The 17,593-nt window shown below is 45.8% G+C and overlaps 1 protein-coding gene across 1 annotated transcript; it reads right to left on the bottom strand.

The window, feature by feature from the left end:
• Positions 1–111: 111 nt before the first annotated feature.
• Positions 112–17,335, bottom strand: PDHA1 (pyruvate dehydrogenase E1 subunit alpha 1). Its single transcript, XM_033202077.1, has 11 exons — positions 17,140–17,335; positions 11,888–11,947; positions 11,172–11,345; positions 9,614–9,740; positions 7,887–7,978; positions 6,483–6,575; positions 5,259–5,414; positions 5,013–5,084; positions 2,812–2,879; positions 884–992; positions 112–464 (listed from the first exon to the last, which is right to left on the bottom strand). The coding sequence occupies exons 1-11, from the start codon at positions 17,323–17,325 to the stop codon at positions 300–302; spliced, it is 1,302 nt and encodes a 433-aa protein (XP_033057968.1). The 5' UTR covers positions 17,326–17,335; the 3' UTR covers positions 112–299.
• Between the last annotated feature and the right edge of the window lie 258 nt (positions 17,336–17,593).

The raw sequence follows: 17,593 nt of genomic DNA on the forward strand, positions 1-17,593 counted from the left end.
GGCTCTGTGAAAAGGTGGCTGGGGGTGGGGGGAAACAGGCACACAGGTATTGTTCTTCCTTTTCATAATTAGAGTATTTGTTTAAAGTATACAACTATTTTAAGTCAAAAATAATCTTTAAGCACTCAATAATTCATCTTTTAATGCAACAATGTACAAAGTGCATGCAATTACTACCTGCTCAGTCTACAGTCTTAATGGAAGTTTACAAGAATTTCATTGACTGGGTTTTCTTCCTCCTTAACCAAGTTGAGAACACTGGTAGCCCCCTGAAGGTATAACCTCCCCTTCTAGTCCCCTTAACTGACTGACTTAAACTTGATCCACTGATTGGCACCACGAACTTCGAAAGGTGGGTCACTGGAGTAGATGTGGTAGCCCAGCTCCTCCAAAGGTGGCTCAGGATCGGCCGTGGCAAACTGGGCAGCATCCTCAATCTCCTTCCTCACTTCCACATCAATTTCCTAAAAATCAGGTAACAGTGTAAAAGGTTTTTGAATGAACAGCAGTTTAACTACAAGTACAAACAGTTGCTAATTCAGAAGATTTCTAGGGTGTATATTTTTTATGAATTAAAAATCCACAGTATACTTTTAGGAAAAAAGAATTATGCTACTGTGGGGGCTTTGCCACTGTGATGGTGGTTCACAGTCCACCAAAATCTGAAGAGTAATACAATTTTGAACAGAGGAAACTAAAGGAAAAGCCCCCCCCCCCCCCCACCCTGAGGGGCTTCGGAATTATTTATGCCCCGGCACATCACTTTCTGGGCTTGGAGGAACCCACACAAACACTGTGGCCACCCAGGGGGGTGGCAACTTTTTCTGTGGGAGGCAAAAAAAAGCCAACCTTCAAACCACCAAGTGGTTTGAAGTGACTGTACCTTTAGTTCTTCCACACTGGCAAGATTGCTGTTCACCATCCTGTCCTTGAGAAGCATAATAGGGTCACTCTTACTTCTTACTTCCTGAATTTCTTCTCGTGTACGGTAACTATGGGGAGGGAAAAGTAGTAATCGATCAGTAAGAACAGTTCCAGTAGAACAAGGACAGCGTGATGAAATATGATATGGGGTTGGATTGTCCCAACTAGGTGAAATACAGAAGCGTGTTTCTTTTTTTTTTTTTTTTGAGACGGAGTCTCGCTCTGTCGCCCAGGCTGGAGCGCAGTGGCCGGATCTCAGCTCACTGCAAGCTCCGCCTCCCGGGTTTACGCCATTCTCCTGCCTCAGCCTCCCGAGTAGCTGGGACTACAGGCGCCCGCCACCTCGCCCGGCTAGTTTTTTGTATTTTTAGTAGGGACGGGGTTTCACCGTGTTAGCCAGGATGGTCTCGATCTCCTGACCTCGTGATCCACCCGTCTCGGCCTCCCAAAGTGCTGGGATTACAGGCGTGAGCCACCGCGCCTGGCCCAGAAGTGTGTTTCTGAAACAAAGGGGCACATCAAGGCCTATGTCACTATAGGAGTGGCAGAGTTATACTTTCAAAATACCAGAACACAGCCTAACATTGTGTAAGAACTACTGCTGTCTTCTAGAAAACCGTACGCTGGTAAGTCATGGCTTCCCTGGCATTCCGACAACAGGGGCCAAGTTTTTGCTTGCCACTTTGACTTAGACATAAGGGTCTAAAGAAGTGTCACTCACCCCACCCATTTGGGCTCCTGTATACTACATGGGAGGGGACAGCAGAGATGGTGTGTGTGGTGATAGATTTTAAGGCATTAGATTTTAAGAGCACAAAGCAGGAAATCCACGTGCCTTGCCTTTCTCCCTTAAGTCCCCCTAAAGAAGGATAGCCAGCAAAACCAATGTATCTTATGCCTACATCATTTGAAGTAAAACTAAAAGGATTCTACCATTTTCAACAACAGATTTACACAAGTGGATCTATTCCAATATACTGTGCTCTCTACATGATTTTCCCTTAGAAATCCACTCTACAAAGGCTTATTTATTCAACTGTGTCAACCCTGGGATTCCAGAATTACAGGCCAGACCTAAGCAAAAAAGTAAAATTCATGCCTTTCTAGTGAAACCTAGCTTTTTTGATTGATGTATTTGAACGGATTGAACACCTAGTTACCCTTAGCTCTATACCAGATAGAAGAACATCTCCAAATTCTGATCCTCTTCAGGTGGAGTATGCCATGCATGCACTTGGGGTAATGCCTACAAAAGCTAAATGTCCCCAAGATACTAACTACACTACCATCAGTCTTGTTTTATGTAACAATTTTCCTGCACAATTAAGGTATATAACACTCTAAAAATCGCTGCTTGTGCTCACACACACTATAGATTGTAGGCATTTTCAGTAAAGCTTTCTTATTAGGAGGCACTGCTTTAAGGTAACTTGATGCCAACACAACTGCATGCATGAAGTGAACTGGTATCTAGCTCCAAAAGCAAATATTGAAATGTGTTTCTTGGCCGGGCGCAGTGGCTCAAGCCTGTAATCCCAGCACTTTGGGAGGCCGAGACAGGCGGATCACGAGGTCAGGAGATCGGGACCATCCTGGCTAACACGGTGAAACCCCGTCTCTACTAAAAAAAAATACAAAAAACTAGCCAGGCGCAGTGGCGGGTGCCTGTAGTCCCAGCTACTCGGGAGGCTGAGGCAGGAGAATGGCGTAAATCCGGGAGGCGGAGCTTGCAGTGAGCTGAGATCTGGCCACTGCACTCCAGCCCGGGCAACAGAGCGAGACTCCGTCTCAAGAAAAAAAAAAAAAAAAAAAGAAATGTGTTTCTTTTGCCATGTAACACAATTCAAAGCCCACCCCCTCTGGAAACCCCACTGCCCATGAACGCACCTGACTCCAGGATCACTCATACTGTGTCCGTGGTAACGATAAGTCTGCAGCTCCATCAGGATGGGCCCCTAACACAGAAGTGGTAGGCAGTTAGGAACGATGACGGGAAGAGCAGGCTGACACTCCATGGCCTCAAATGCAGGCCCTTTATTAAGCATCCAGTGTATTCTCACCAGATCTTTTGAGGTATCATGGATTTCTTATTGGTTGATCTGTTCTCATTCTAGCATGTATTGATTACGTATTGTCATCTTTCTCATTTATAAGGCAATCTACCAACAGCTTGTTTTGAATCAAAAAGGCTTTGAAGGCCAGGCGTGTTGGCTCATGCCTGTAATCCCAGCACTTTGGGAGGCTGAGGTGGTTGGATCACTTGAGCCCAGGAGTTCGAGATCGAGACCAGCCTGGACAACATGGCAAAACCCCATTTCTACCAAAAATACAAAAATTAGCCAGGCATGGTGGCATGCACCTGTAGTCCCAGCTACTTGGGAGGATCACCTGAGTCTGGAAGGTCAAGGCTGCTGTGAGTGTGCCACCATGCAAGACCCTGTGAAAAAAAAAAGGCAGCCGGGTGCAGTGGCTCACGCCTGTAATCCCAGCAGTGGGCGGATCACAAGGTCAGGAGATACAAGACCATCCTGACTGATACGATGAAACCCCGTCTCTACTTAAAATACAAAAAAAAAATTAGCCAGGCGTTGTGGCAGGCGCCTGTAGTCCCAGCTACTCGGAGGCTAAGGCAGGAGAATGGCGTGAACCTGGGAGGTGGAGCTTGCAGTGAGCCGAGATCGCACCACTGCACTCCAGCCTGGGGGACAGAGCAAGACTGTCTCCAAAAAAAAAAAAAAGGCTTTGAGCATGTTCTAGAGCCTCCTGCTATTGGCTAGGCAGATTTCCATCTCATGTTCCTTTCTCGTGGTGTGTTGTGGGGCTGGCAGCCACTCCTACTTCACAGATCCTGCTAGTGTATAACAAAGTTGACAGGCACCAACAACCTCTGCTACCCAAACCCTGAGGCTCTGCTGGGAGTCTGACCAGCTGGGCTCTATCACCAAGTGGCTTGCTCATTCTATACTAGCCCACTTCCAGGAGATGGCTCTGAACACTGAGGGATGGGGAAACATTGAGGATCCTTGATTGGTTTGGTGCAGTAGTTAAAATGGGCGAGTGGGGAGCTGGCTCCATGATAGAGTAGCTATGTACCTTTAACTGCTCTGTGGCTCAGTTTCCTTGTCTGCAAAACGGGCAAAACAGTAACATCTAACTCAGAATTGTGAAGGTTATGTGTTTGGGAAGTCATACATTCTACAAATCACCATGTCTCCAGCCAGGGCTGGCCCCCATGTATTCTTTTCAGGAATTGGGAGAAGTGGGGTCAATATCCATCACTCAGGGCCTGGCACTCCCAGCCTTAGGGTCCTGACATAGACTGCTCAGCCCATTGTACCCAAGCTGTCGTCTTGGTCCTGCTCTAGTTCATTCTCCTCATTAGCTCTTATTTAATGTTACTACATCCCACCCTTACTTCCCTGTCTCCCCACTTTCTGACATTTGCATCACTGCCCAAACATACATGGTATGGCACTGAAGTGACAACTTCAGAAACTTGTGTCTGGGCTGTGGAACACTAATTTAGGGAGAACACCCAAACCTCCTAAGCCTGTACTAGTGCCGAAGGAACTGAAACCTCTTTAGGCCAGTCTCCCTGTTACCATCTCCCTCACTGCCACACACTGAAGGGAAAGATCCTTAGGACTGAGCAAGACTAAGATTACAAGCTTCAACCATACTGTTTGTGTAAGACACACATATTAAATGCCTATTGTATACATGGCATTCTATGCTGGACATTAAGGTGATCCCCAATCTGTTCCTTCAAGGGACTCATGATTAATGGGGGGTGGGGAGGAGGGACAGAATTAACCTAACAAAAAGGCAGTGTAGTTGTCATGATGAAGACAGGCGAAAGCAGAGGAAGCACCAGAACAGACTTCCCCTAAATGAGAGAAATGTGGGCTTCCCAGCAGGTGAGCTACCAAGACCAAGCTACTCAAAGGAGCCCTGCTTGCTTCACTCTGCTTCCATCTTGTGCACCTCAATTAGCAGCTACCCACTAACAGCTTCAGCAGGCACACGGGAGGCAGTCTTTGAACTTCCAGAGATAAATGTCATTAGCCCAGAGGCCTTTAGAGCCTTACCTTCCCAGATCTACAATAGGCAGCAGCAAACTTTGTCGCCTCTCGGACGCACAGGATATCCATTCCATCCACCTGTTAATAAACGGGAGGGGCGAAGCATGAATCCAGCTGCCCCAAACCATTTTACTTTCACATCACCTGCTTGTGTTTGAGAACGGAAACTCTTCAATGTTTCTAAGATCGTCAAGGGTCTGCACAAGGACATACTCTTGGCCTTGGCCCCGGCCCCACCACAGGTGTCCTTACTCTCAGCCCAGGAATGAAATCGCCTCTCTTGTAGTAATCAGTGCTGGCTGCTGCTCTCTCAACAGATGTTCCCATTCCATAGCGATTATTCTCACAGATGAAAATACAAGGTAATTTCCACAAAGCTGCCATGTTGTAAGCTTCGAATATCTGGCCCTGGAAGTAGTTATGAAAAGGGGTTTCATTTGGCTTCTTTCTCTAGGCTCCATCATCTGTAACAGCTGCTGCTCTGCTTGACACAGAAAGCTTTCATAAAGCACAGAAAGCCTCCTCTTCTAAAACCAAGCTTTGGGCTGGGCACGGTGGCTCAGGCCTGTAATCCCAGCACTTTGGGAGGCCAAGGAGGGTGGATCACGAGGGCAGGAGATCAAGACCGTCCTGGCTAACACGGTGAAACCCCATCTCTACTAAAAATACAAACTAGCCGGGCGACGTGGCGGGCGCCTGTAAGTCCCAGCTACTTGGGAGGCTGAGGCAGGAGAATGGCGTGAACCCGGGAGGCGGAGCTTGCAGTGAGCGGAGATCGTGCCACTGCGCTCCAGGCTGGGCAACAGAGCGAGACTCCGTCTCAAAAAAAAAAAAAAAACTGCGCTTTGGATGGTGAGGGAAAGCGGGGTGGGTGACAGATGAGAAGCAGCAGGCATCATACTCTTGCAACTAAGGAAGATGACAAACCAACTACTACTTGTTTCTTTGAGGCCATACTAGCAGTAAGGAACACACTGGAAAAAAGATCAATATGAAATCTATCAGGCCCACTGGATAGTCAGAGTGAACCAGCACCTAAGAATCAGCCTCTAGAACAGGGCTTCACAGAGTGCCGGCCACAGACTGGGTATTACTCGGTACCAAGAGAAGCACAAAAACTGAGTTAGGACTGAGATGCTATTATCTGAATTTGACACTGCCAGCGCGGACATCCAAGAGAATGGGTCTGTATCATTTTGCAATAGGTTGGGGGAGGTCCTTTACCACAGGGCCTTTGCCAAGCACTGATGTAGAGCAAAGGTGAGCTCCGTCCCAGGAATGCGCCCCCGCTAAGTCTTTTGTGAAACAGTGCTAAAAGGTCACTCTCTAATCTGGCCATAAGTCAACCAAATTTCAGCTAGCCATAGGAAGTGCTATTTCACCTAATAAGCAATAAGCTGCTGCTTTAGAATTCAACTGTGAATATAAACACTTTGAAAATAAGACTGTTATTGGGAAGTTAAGAGACATAATTACCTGGTTAGCAGCACCATCGCCGTATAAAGTCAGGCAGACCTCATCTTTTCCATTATACTTACAGGCTAGAGCAATCCCAGCGCCCAGGGGCACCTAACATTAAGGACAACCGAGAAAGGAACCATAGAAATCCATGAGGGGAGATATTAATGCCCTGCATTTTAACTCCTGGCCAGAATCTGGCACAGAAATTACACTGCTGCTACAAACTCTCCTTCCAACCCCATCCCTCTGTTGATCCCACCCCCGATATTTTCAATGAAGCAGTAAAGTAATATATAAATACTATGTTCTATTTTAACCAGTGAGCAATAACATTTCTGCATTCAAGAGTTAAAAAATAAAACCTGGCCGGGCGTGGTGGCTCACGCCTGTAATCCCAGCACTTTGGGCAGATCACGAGGTCAAGAGATCGAGACCATCCTGGACAAGATGGTGAAACCCCGCCTCTACTAAAAATACAAAAAATGGCTGGGCACGGTGGCGCTTAACTGTAGTCCCAGCTACTCAGGAGGCTGAGGCAGGAAAATTGCTTGAACCCGGGGGGTGGAGGTGCGGTGAGCTGAGATCACACCACTGCTCCAGCCTGGGCGGCTTAGCAAGACTCCATTTCGAAAGAAAAAAAAAAAAAAAAAAACTAGGTTTTTTAAAAAAACACATAATAGAATCTTAATATATTAGGAAAAGAAACAGTTGGGATATAATTTTGTGCTGTTAATTCTTCATCATTCACTAACTGATGAGAACAAGGACTCCATAATGAAGTTCACAAGATAAGGCAATGTACTGAAATATAAATAGGAAGGGAAGGTATGGCTCCACTGCTAGACGCTCTTGCTTACTTATAAAACAGCACACACCTAAAAGGAAACATGATAAATCACCATCCAAATCTACTCAACTCATCGCTCAAATGGTAGGATATGAAGCACTAGGTCTTTAAAAGCAAACCAAGCCCCCAAAATAGTCACGCATCACTTAACAACAGGGATATATTTTCAGAATTGCATCACTAAGGGATTTTGTCATGTGATCACCATACTGTAATGCACAACCCTAGAAGGTACAGCCTACTGCACACTTAGGCTGTATGGTAGAGCCTACTGCTCCTAGGCTACAACCCTGCACAGCATGTGACTGTACTGAATCCTGTAGGCAAAATATTTGTGTACCTAAACGTAGAAAAGGTAATGTGTTGTGCCACTACATCACTAGGTGACAGCAATTTTTCAGCTCCATTATAAGTTTATGGGTCCACCATCATATATGCGACACTGACCAAAGTGTCACTGTGCAGCACATGGCTGTACTACTTCATGAAAAGTTGTCTGGGGCTGGGAAAGTTTTTGAAAACAAAGGCCAGGGCCAAATCTAAAGCAGCACACAATCCTCGTCCTTGACTACCTGCGCTCCCACGATGCCATTGCCCCCGTAGAAGTTCTTGGCATACATGTGCATCGATCCTCCTTTCCCTTTAGCACAACCTCCTTTTCGTCCTGGAAATGGCAGAACATACACATGTGCAGCACAAACCAACTCTACAAAGCAAACCAAACCACACCCCAAGTGGCTCAACCATTAGAACGCAGAGGCCAATTCAGTCATCTAAGTACCTGTCTCTCCAGGCAAACAAGTTTCTGCTTGTCCTTTTACTAGTTCCATGTGCTTCAACCTTTCCAGCTTTTTCTACTCTCCAGTCACTTAGTTTCCTTCAGATGTTAGCAAAAATCCAGATGGTACCCTAGACTTTTTTGGTTTTTTGACCAGTTACCAACATCTTAGGACCTCTCCTCTACTAGTACACTAAATATAGTCAATCCTTGAACAGGGTTTGAACTGCACGGGTACACTTATACAGATTTTTTTTTCAGCCACACATGGATTGAAAAGACAATATTCTGAGGATGCAAACCTGAAGATATGGAAGGCTGACTTCAGGACTTGAGTATTTGAGGATTTTGGTATACTCAAGGGTCCTAGAACCAATCCCCTGGATATATGGAGGGACAACCATAGTTCAAGAGTCAAGGAGGGCCGGGTGCAGTGGCTCACGCCTGTAATCCTAACACTTTGGGAGGTCGAAGTGGGTAGATCACCTGAGGTCAAGAATTCGAGACCAGCCTGGCCAACATGGTGAAACCTAGTCTCTACTAAAAATACAAAAATTAGCCAGGTGTGGTGGTTTGGCACCTATAATCCTAGCTACTCGGGAGGCTGAGGCAGAATTGCTTGAACCTGGGGGATGGAGGCTGCAGTGAGCCAAAATCACACCACTTCATTCCCGCCTGGGCAAAAGAGCGAAACTCTGTCTCAAAACAAAAAAAAAAAGGAGGAGGGCTGGGCACAGTGGCCCACACCTGTAATCCTAGCATTTTGGGAGGCTGAGGCAGGCCACTGCACTCCAGCCTGGGCAACAAAGCGAAACTGTCTCAAAAAAACAAAACAGGCCAGGCGTGGTGGCTCACACTTGTAATCCCAGCACACTTTGGGAGGCCAAGGCAGATAGATCACCTGAGGTCAGGAGTTGGAGACCAGCCTGGCCAACATGGTGAAACCCCATCTCTACTAAAAATACAAAAATTAACCGGGTGTGGTGGTGCATGCCTGTAGTCCCAGCTACCTGGGAGGCTAAGGCATAAGAATTGCTCGAACCTGGGAGGTGGCGGTTGCAGTGAACTGAGATCACACCACTGCATTCCAGCCTGGACAACAGAATGAGACACAGTCTCAAAAAAAAAAAAAAAAAAAAAAAAAAACCAAAACAAAAAATAGTCAAGGGGGACAAAGAAAAGGGGAATATTAAGAAGATTTCTAGAATTTACATCACATACCAAGCTTCAACCCAACTTACTTTCTATGGCTGCTAGACTTGTGTTGGCATGCTTGAATGATAACCAAACCTATTGTGATTTTATAGCACTAACCTGTTTTAAACTTTTACCTGAGGGGCCAGAGAACTTCACAAATGGTCAGTTAACTCAAGAGCACAACAGAAGTACCAGAGCACCAAAGGAGAGAGGGTTAAAAAAAGAAACTTAAAACTTTAAATATTAACTCATAATAGCATCTTAATGAGAGATATTTAAAAACTTAATCCACTCATTTCCCCTTTCTGTAAATCAAAAGCAAACCTGTAAGCTCTGCGAGAATTTCTCGGACGGAAAGGCCCCGGGTGAAGGTAAAGCCGTGAGCCCGGTAGGCTGTTATGAGATGGTCTGTGGGGTTGATGCCGGCTTCCAGGCCCACACAGCAAGCTTCCTGTGTTAGAGGAAGGAGAAACTATGAAGCAATACGATACATGTTTCTTTTTTTTTTTGAGACGGAGTCTCGCTCTAGCCCGGGCTGGAGTGCAGTGGCCGGATCTCAGCTCACTGCAAGCTCTGCCTCCCAGGTTCCCGCCATTCTCCTGCCTCAGCCTCCGGAGTAGCTGGGACTACAGGCGCCCGCCACCTCGCCCGGCTAGTTTTTTGTATTTTTTAGTAGAGACGGGGTTTCACCGTGTTAGCCAGGATGGTCTCGATCTCCTGACCTCGTGATCCGCCCGTCTCGGCCTCCCAAAGTGCTGGGATTACAGGCTTGAGCCACTGCGCCCGGCCACGATACATGTTTCTAAATAAAAACATTTCCTAGACTGTAGTGAAATATTGGGCTAGTAGAACCTGTCATTAATAACCAGAGAAAGTAGCTATTTTCCACCAAAATACAGAGTGGACGGCCCAAGCCAGAAGCAATAAACTGGCAACCCACACATGGGCCACTTCCTTCCTTTCTCCTGTATGATGACCTAAAAGAAAATCCGACATCAGATGTCAACATTAAAACACTGGGGAATTTCACATGAAAATCCAGACTTCCGCCTACTCTTGGAGACATGGACAACAGGAAGCATTACCCCTGATTTCCACATGGCACCAACTGGCTGGAACCAAGTCACGGCATTCCTCTGGGTAGGGCATGCTGGTCCCAGTTCAGCCTGAGTCCCTGTCACCGTTCTGTTTTGTACACTTAGCCTCTTCACTCATTTCTTCTACCTGGCTGGCCCTTGTAGGTATTTGATTCTATAACCCTTGACCTAAGCCCACAAAACAAAAAACACACTAATCCTTTCTCTCCAAATTATATACAGTACAGGTGATCACAGTGCTAGAAAGTTTTAAAATAGTAAAAGTCTAAGAACAGGTACAGAAAACTGCCAGTGTTATGTGTGAATGAATTCTTTAGCCTAAGCTTCATAGCAGGTTTTGGCATTCTACTTTTTAACTCTAAAATCCTGGTTTCAGCCAGGCACAGTGGCTCATGCCTGTAATCCTAGCACCTTGGGAGGCTGAGGTGGGCAGACCACTTGAGCCCAGAAGTTTGAGACCAGCCTGGGCAACACAGTGAGACCCCGTCTCTCCAAAAAATACAAAGTTAGCTGGGTCTGGTGGTATACACCTGTGGTCCCAGCTACCTGGGAGGCTGAGGTGGGAGGACTGCTTGAGCCCGGGGGCAGAGGCTGCAGTGAGCCAGGATCACACCACTGCGCTCTAACCTGGGCGACAGGGAGATTGTTTCAAAAAAATAAAGAAAGAAAATTACATTACCAGCCTCAAACTCTTCTGATACGTAACAGGGTAAATAAAGCCTAATAAGTACAAGCCATACTTCACTACCTAAATAACACAGTTCTATCACAAACCTACCACTCACCTGACCATCACACAAGTGACAGAAACCACGAATAATTTTCTGTTTATACAGCTGATCTGCTTTCAACTCCATTCGGCGCACAGTCTGCATCATCCTGTAGTATTTGAGCCCATCCTCCCTGGTGAGCACTGTTGTGACAGGAGGGCCTTCTTCCAGTCGGTGAAGGTCACATTTCTGAAATGGAATAAGGTAGTTTTTATCCTCCACATACTACACTGCAAACACTGTTGACCACTCTAAGATCTAATTCCACTGCAAATAATATTGAACTTGAAAAACTGCTGAGGAGCACATTAGTAATGCTTCATATCGCCTCTGTTCCTTAAATCCATAAACCTCACTGTGCAATGAGATGGGGCTTGGGGAAAGGAAATCTTTCTAAGATGATTTTCACTGAAAGCCCCTAGAAGCCAACTGAGATATAGGTTGAAAGAACCTTCAAAGAAACAACTAAGACTCTTCTTATTCAAGTATTTCACTGAATTACTTTCTAAACTTTAGAATAAGCTTTTATTTTTATTTTCTAGCTCCTCTCCCTACCCCCACAGAACAACAGCAAGCTGCTAATAAATTCTAGTTTTCGTGAAGCTTCTCTGAACCTCTGATCCTGAACGTTTTGAATAAAATGATGACTAAGCATGTTCTATTCTAAAAGTAAAACTGTATATCAGAGTGTACCTGTGAAAAAATTATTAACAAAATAAAACACCTCTTACCTTAATTTCAAATGTAGCATCATTTGCAAAATTACGGGATGCTACCAGCACTCTGCTTGCCTTAAAAGACAAAAATATACAAACAAATCAGTACTTTTTAATTGTCAACTCTTTTGGAAAGTATAATTATTAATCAGTTATCAGGATGAAGTTATGGAAATTTAATAAGCCCCAACATACTCATAGGCTTCTCTTCCACCCTGTGCACTGTGTTTGCATCTTTCTTAGCCTCCAAAATGAATTCATGCTTTGGCCAATGAAACATGATCATCCCGCCATCTGAAGGCAAGCAGTGCAAAGAGGGGCAAAAACCAAACCCATCCTTTGTTTTCAAAGAAATTATAGTGAGAATATAATGAAATTAGTGGCTAAAGAGACTAGATCATCTGTGAGCTGTGTTTGTTTATGCCATTCTTTTGTTTGTTTGTTTTGAGACAGAGTTTTGCTTTTATCACCCAGGCTGGAGTGGACTGGCGCAATCTTGGCTCACTGCAACCTCCACCTCCCGGGTTCGAGTGGTTCTTCTGTCTCAGTCTCCCGAGTAGCTGGGATTACAGGCACCCACAACCACGCCCGGCCAATTTTTGTATTTTTAGTAGAGACAGGGTTTCACCATGTTGGCCAGGCTGGTCTCCAACTCCTGACCTCTAGTGATCCACCTGCCTTGGCCTCCCAAAGTGCTGGGATTGCAGGCGTGAGCCACCGCGTCCGACCTGTTCATGCCATTCTTAGTCATAACCAGATACTGTTCATTTTGAGCAAGCCAAAATTATACTTCAAATAAAACTATGATTTAATCCCCACTCCAGGCAAAGTTGACTCTTCTATCAAATTGGATCTGTAAGAAAAAATATTTTAAATTGATTGAAGTATGAAATAAATACATTAGGGAGACAAGACAAAAGAAAAGATACTTAGCACTCTCTGACTTAAACACAATGTGCTTGAGCCAGCTGTTTTATAATTTATAATTTGAACAGCCTAAATCTTGGGTAGGCTTCTCCTGAAGCCCCAGTCGAAAGAAACGTTCTCTAAAACACTGTTCTCTTGAAGTTTGGGTGGCTGTCACTGTTTGGAGGTAAAAAGCTTGGGGGGAGGCAAGAAATGATTCCTTTCCAGTTTTACAATTGAGCAAACCTGCTCACAGCAAAAGTATTCTATGTAATGGCTAAGGTTTAGGTTAGATGACAGTATTTATCCAGTTAGTATTATCGTACTATTTTAACTCCCTTCTGCCACATTCTCACACACTGACATGTAAACCAACATGATTTCTCCATAAAAAGCACATCTGATGTGTTCATACCTTACATAATCCAGCAGTGGACTGGATCTTGGTGAGAAGAGTTAAGACTGATCTGCCAAGTATACGCTGGAGTGTACAAGCCAATAGGCAGAAAGCTAATTACATATCTCTTCATCCCTCAATAGACCATTATCGGACAAAGCCAACAAACATAGACAATGACAGTGCTGGAGGAAAACAACTGAAATACTAGGAGTCAATGTTTCAGTTAACTTACAGACAGAGACAGTCCACTAATGTATCTCAGAAAAACTGAAGGAAATTTAGGAATTTAGGAAGAAGTAAAGCTGAAAGAGGGTGAAACAGCAAATCAATGGTTATATTTGGCAATCATCAAACAGATGTGTTATTCTTGGCAATTAATAAATTATTTTGTGGGGCCAGAAATGTATATATTGCGAAATAAACTTCCAAATACAACTATAGAAACTGCAGTTTTTGGAAAGCAGGAGTCCAAACCAGCCAGGAAACAGTAACAGAGAAAAGGTAACTTCTTTCTCAATCGTAGAGTTGAAACGATGAGGCAGGATAATGCTATACAATAAAGAGCAAGAAGGGGCCCAGTGCTGTGGCACGCACCCGTAATCTTGCGCCTGCAAAGATTAGGACTGCCAGAAAGCTACTTAGATACGTTCTCCCCTGGCTTCATTATTGTGTATCTCAAAAATAAGAACCACTGATACGAGTGAAAGGAGCAAAGTTAAAGAAGCTAAAAGTCCTATCAGAAGTGTGAGTGTATCATAATTTCTGAGTGAGAGCTTGTTGAAAAGATAAGTTTACTATTCATTTTCTCTGGAGAGTCATAAAAAGATTCTCTGTTAAACGGGATTCTTCTCTGACAGAGACCACAAACAACCCATTCAAATTTTAAAAAATAAAAATTAGGCCGGGCATGGTGGCTCATGCCTATAATCCCCAGCACTTTGGGAGGCCAAGGTGGGAGGATCACTTGAGGCCACGAGTTCAAAGCCAGCCTGGGCAACATAATGAGACTCTCATCGCTACAAAAATAAATATTAAAAAATTAGTCAGGTGTCGTGGCGCACACCTGAGGCTACAGTGAGCTATGATTGTGCCACTGCAGTCCAGCCTAAAAAAAAAAATTAATAAAAAAAAGTAAAACTTTAACTTCCTAAATACATAGGAATCATTCATGTGAAAGAGGAAAAATGTTTCAAAAATTCCATATTCTAACAGTGTAAATTAAAACTCTTACCTACCACTTATAAAGCCAAAACACAGTAAAGATCTCAAAAAAAGTCATACAGAAATGCAAACAATAAAACAAAGAGTAACATTTTAAATGCAATTCATTCTTCCTCCATGAAATAAGAATTATGAAAACTATAGGCCTTATTCAAAAATGAAAACACAATCTTGAAATTCATTTCAAAGTTTCACAACACACACTCTTTGATGAGGCAATGGCAGTCTTTAAGCCTGAGATGCATCTCCCCACCTGCCTGGTTTTAAGAGAGTGAGAGTAATCCCAGCACTTTGGGAGGCCCAGGTGGGAGGACTGCTTGAGCCTGGAGATGGAGACCAGACTGGGCAACATAGCGAAACCATGCCTCTACTAAAAAAATTTCTTTTTTTTAATTGGCTGGGTGTGATGGTGGCGCACGCCTATGTTCCCAGCTACTCAGGAGGCTAAGGTAGGAGGATCGCTCGAGCCCGGCAGGCTGAGGCTGCAGTGAGCTGTCATCATGCTACTGCACTCCAGCCTGGGTGACAAATCTCAAACAAAACAAAAATACCAGGGAGAATAAAAAATGAAAAAGGAAAAAACGCATAGCATCTTGGGAGGTTAAGGGGATTAACTTGTGTCACAGCCATCAGACCAGCTGCCTAAACTTATCCCTCCCTTCATGGAGTATCACACAGATGGTAGGAATCTAGTTCAGTAAGTCTGCCTAATTTGGGTGAGCCACTGCTTATTGTTTACTGTCAGGATTTTTGTGAAAGGCTTATATACAAAATGTCTTTTTACATGTATAATATAAAAAATTAAAACCTTGATCTATCTTGTTACTTATAGTTAAGTAAAAAGACATCCATAAGTATGAAGAATTACAAAACACAAAGAGTCAACACGTTAATTATTCCACCCTTTAAAAATATAAAGGTGAAACTTTTAGTTCTACCCTTAAAAGCTTCAGGAATGGTTCCTAATTAGTCCATGACAAGTTGAGTGACACAGAAAACTTCCTAATTATCTGAAGAGTTTACACCACCAAGTGGAAAGATACCTGGGCACTTTCTAAGGTGACGTCATATCTGGAATTCAATTTTCTTCCTACTGTAAGGTGGGGGCGGGGGGGGCCTGCAAACTGATAGAGGAAACGATAAACCTGACTTGCGGAAGAAATAATAAACCTACAGCAGGTGCCTAAAGGAAGGATGTTTCTAAGCCCATAACTACCGGTACAGCCCTCTACCCACAGATATCCCCAAAGGGAATGACTTTTTTTTTTTTTTAACACGAGTCTTGCTCTTGTCGCCCAGGCTGTAGCATAATGGTACGATCTCGGCTCACTGCAAACTCCGTCTCCCGAGCTCAGGCTATTCTCCTGCCTCAGCCTCCAGAGTAGCTGGGATTACAGGAACCCGCCACCATGCCCAGCTAATTTTGTATTTTTAGTAGAGACGGGGTTTCACCACGTTGGCCAGGCTGATCTCGAACTTCTGACCTCAGGTGATCCACCCGCCTCAGCCTCCCAAAGTGCTGGGATGACAGGCTTGAGCCACCGCACCCGGCAGTTCTGTCATTATTTTAGGCAACAGGATTCCTCGAGGGGCATACCTCTTACCTTTTGACAATCTCTGCCTGTACTTAGAGCTGTATCAAGTCCTGGGAGAATTACCAGAATCCGGAGGCCTGCATTTACACCAATTAACACGACCTCACTGTGCCTAGGGGTCAGAATGCTAGAAGCTTAGGTGTTAGGCACCCCTAAATGCTGAGGCCATGAAATAGTGCTGGACTGTACCCCCCACCCCTCAAGCATCGTTGCTGTTTGCTTTAGCTACTTGTACCCGAAGAATGTGTAGGTAAGGGGAGGGAGGGCAGCGTCCTCTGAGTTCTGCTTCCGCACTCCTGAACTCACTGCCAAGAAAAGCTCAGATGTTGAGGCAGAGGGAAGGGGGGGAGTTAGTTTCTGAAGAGGCTGACCCTCTGTGAACCCGCCTCAGAACTGAGCACAGGTGTTCAAGAAATGTATACCGAACGGGACACTCAATAAATAACACGATTCAACACACATGCTATCGATTATGTGCCGGGTGCTAGTTGAATCGTATCCACACGTGTCACTCGTTGAATCCTCAAGACAATCCCAAGAGGTGGGGACTCTTATCTCCATTTTAGAGTTAACTGATAACATTTTAATAACCGATAACATTTCAGAGAGAACTCTTATCTCCACTTAGAGATTAACTCCACTTAGCGCAAACATTTCAGGAACCGGGTCCCCGGGAAGTTTAAAAACTTGCTCAAGGTCACAGGGTTAGTCAATGGTGAGGGTGCTGTTTGAACGGAGCCACCCCGTCTCCAGATTCTACGCTATTACAAAGTCTCTCGGTCAAGAGAAATTAGGAAGATCTGAAAAGAGTAGGGTCAATCGGAGACTCGAAGGAGGCCGAGGCCACCCTTTCCGTGTCCTGTAAACCAACCTCTTGAGCACACTGACTTCGCCCGGCGCACAGCTGGGCCCGGCGGCGGGAGCGGGGTGTCGAGAAGGGGGAAGTCCACAAGGACCTTGGCGGGATCCTGGTCCGCGTCGCTTCTGCTGAAGCCAGGAACGGAATGCAGGGCGTGGAGGCGAAGTAAAGGCTCTCCGGCTCCCCTAGCTCCTTCTACCCCGCTCTGGGTGGCCCGGCCCGGCCCGCCCTCCGGCCCCGCCTCAGCCCCGCTCGCGCCCCACCCTGGCCGCCCAGGAGGTCTCACCGGCTTCTGAGAAGCGCCAGACAACACGCGGGAGACGGCGGCGAGCATCTTCCTCATGAAGCACAGGCACTGGCGGCAGCGGCGACTCCTCACAGCCCAAGAGGCACGACGCGGGTGTCCCAAAGTCTCCTTCAGGTGCCCCAGCAGACGCCACGCCTCAGTCGCAGCGCGACGTGACAGAGTCATAATAACGTCATGCGCTGCGCCGAGCCACGGGCCAACCAGAACGGCGTCCAGGGGTGCCCCGCCCCCGCTAAAGGCCTGCGGCTGCCCATTGGGTATCAGCGCCAGAGAGGGAGGGGCTGAGCGCTCTTTCCGACGCCACGCGGCGGGCGGGTGAGGAGGCGGGACCTGAGAGCGCCTGCGTGGGAAGGTGGGGCCCCGCCTCCAGGGCGCCGCGGGAAAGGAGCCTTGGTAGATTTCGCCGTGCAGCGCCCTGTCCTACCGAGCGCCT

Source organism: Trachypithecus francoisi, unplaced genomic scaffold, assembly GCF_009764315.1.
Source record: "Trachypithecus francoisi isolate TF-2019V2 unplaced genomic scaffold, Tfra_2.0 Lachesis_group6, whole genome shotgun sequence".
Lineage (NCBI taxonomy): Eukaryota > Metazoa > Chordata > Mammalia > Primates > Cercopithecidae > Trachypithecus > Trachypithecus francoisi.

Bases quoted from the DNA above. Each gene is read 5' to 3' on its own strand.
- PDHA1 (XM_033202077.1), bottom strand. From the start codon at position 17,325: ATGACTCTGTCACGTCGCGCTGCGACTGAGGCGTGGCGTCTGCTGGGG. The intron at 6,576-7,886 runs GTAGTCAAGGAC...CCTTAATGTTAG, and splicing joins ATGGCATCGTGGGAGCGCAG to GTGCCCCTGGGCGCTGGGAT. The intron at 465-883 runs GTACAGTCACTT...CCTGATTTTTAG, and splicing joins CCAGTGTGGAAGAACTAAAG to GAAATTGATGTGGAAGTGAG.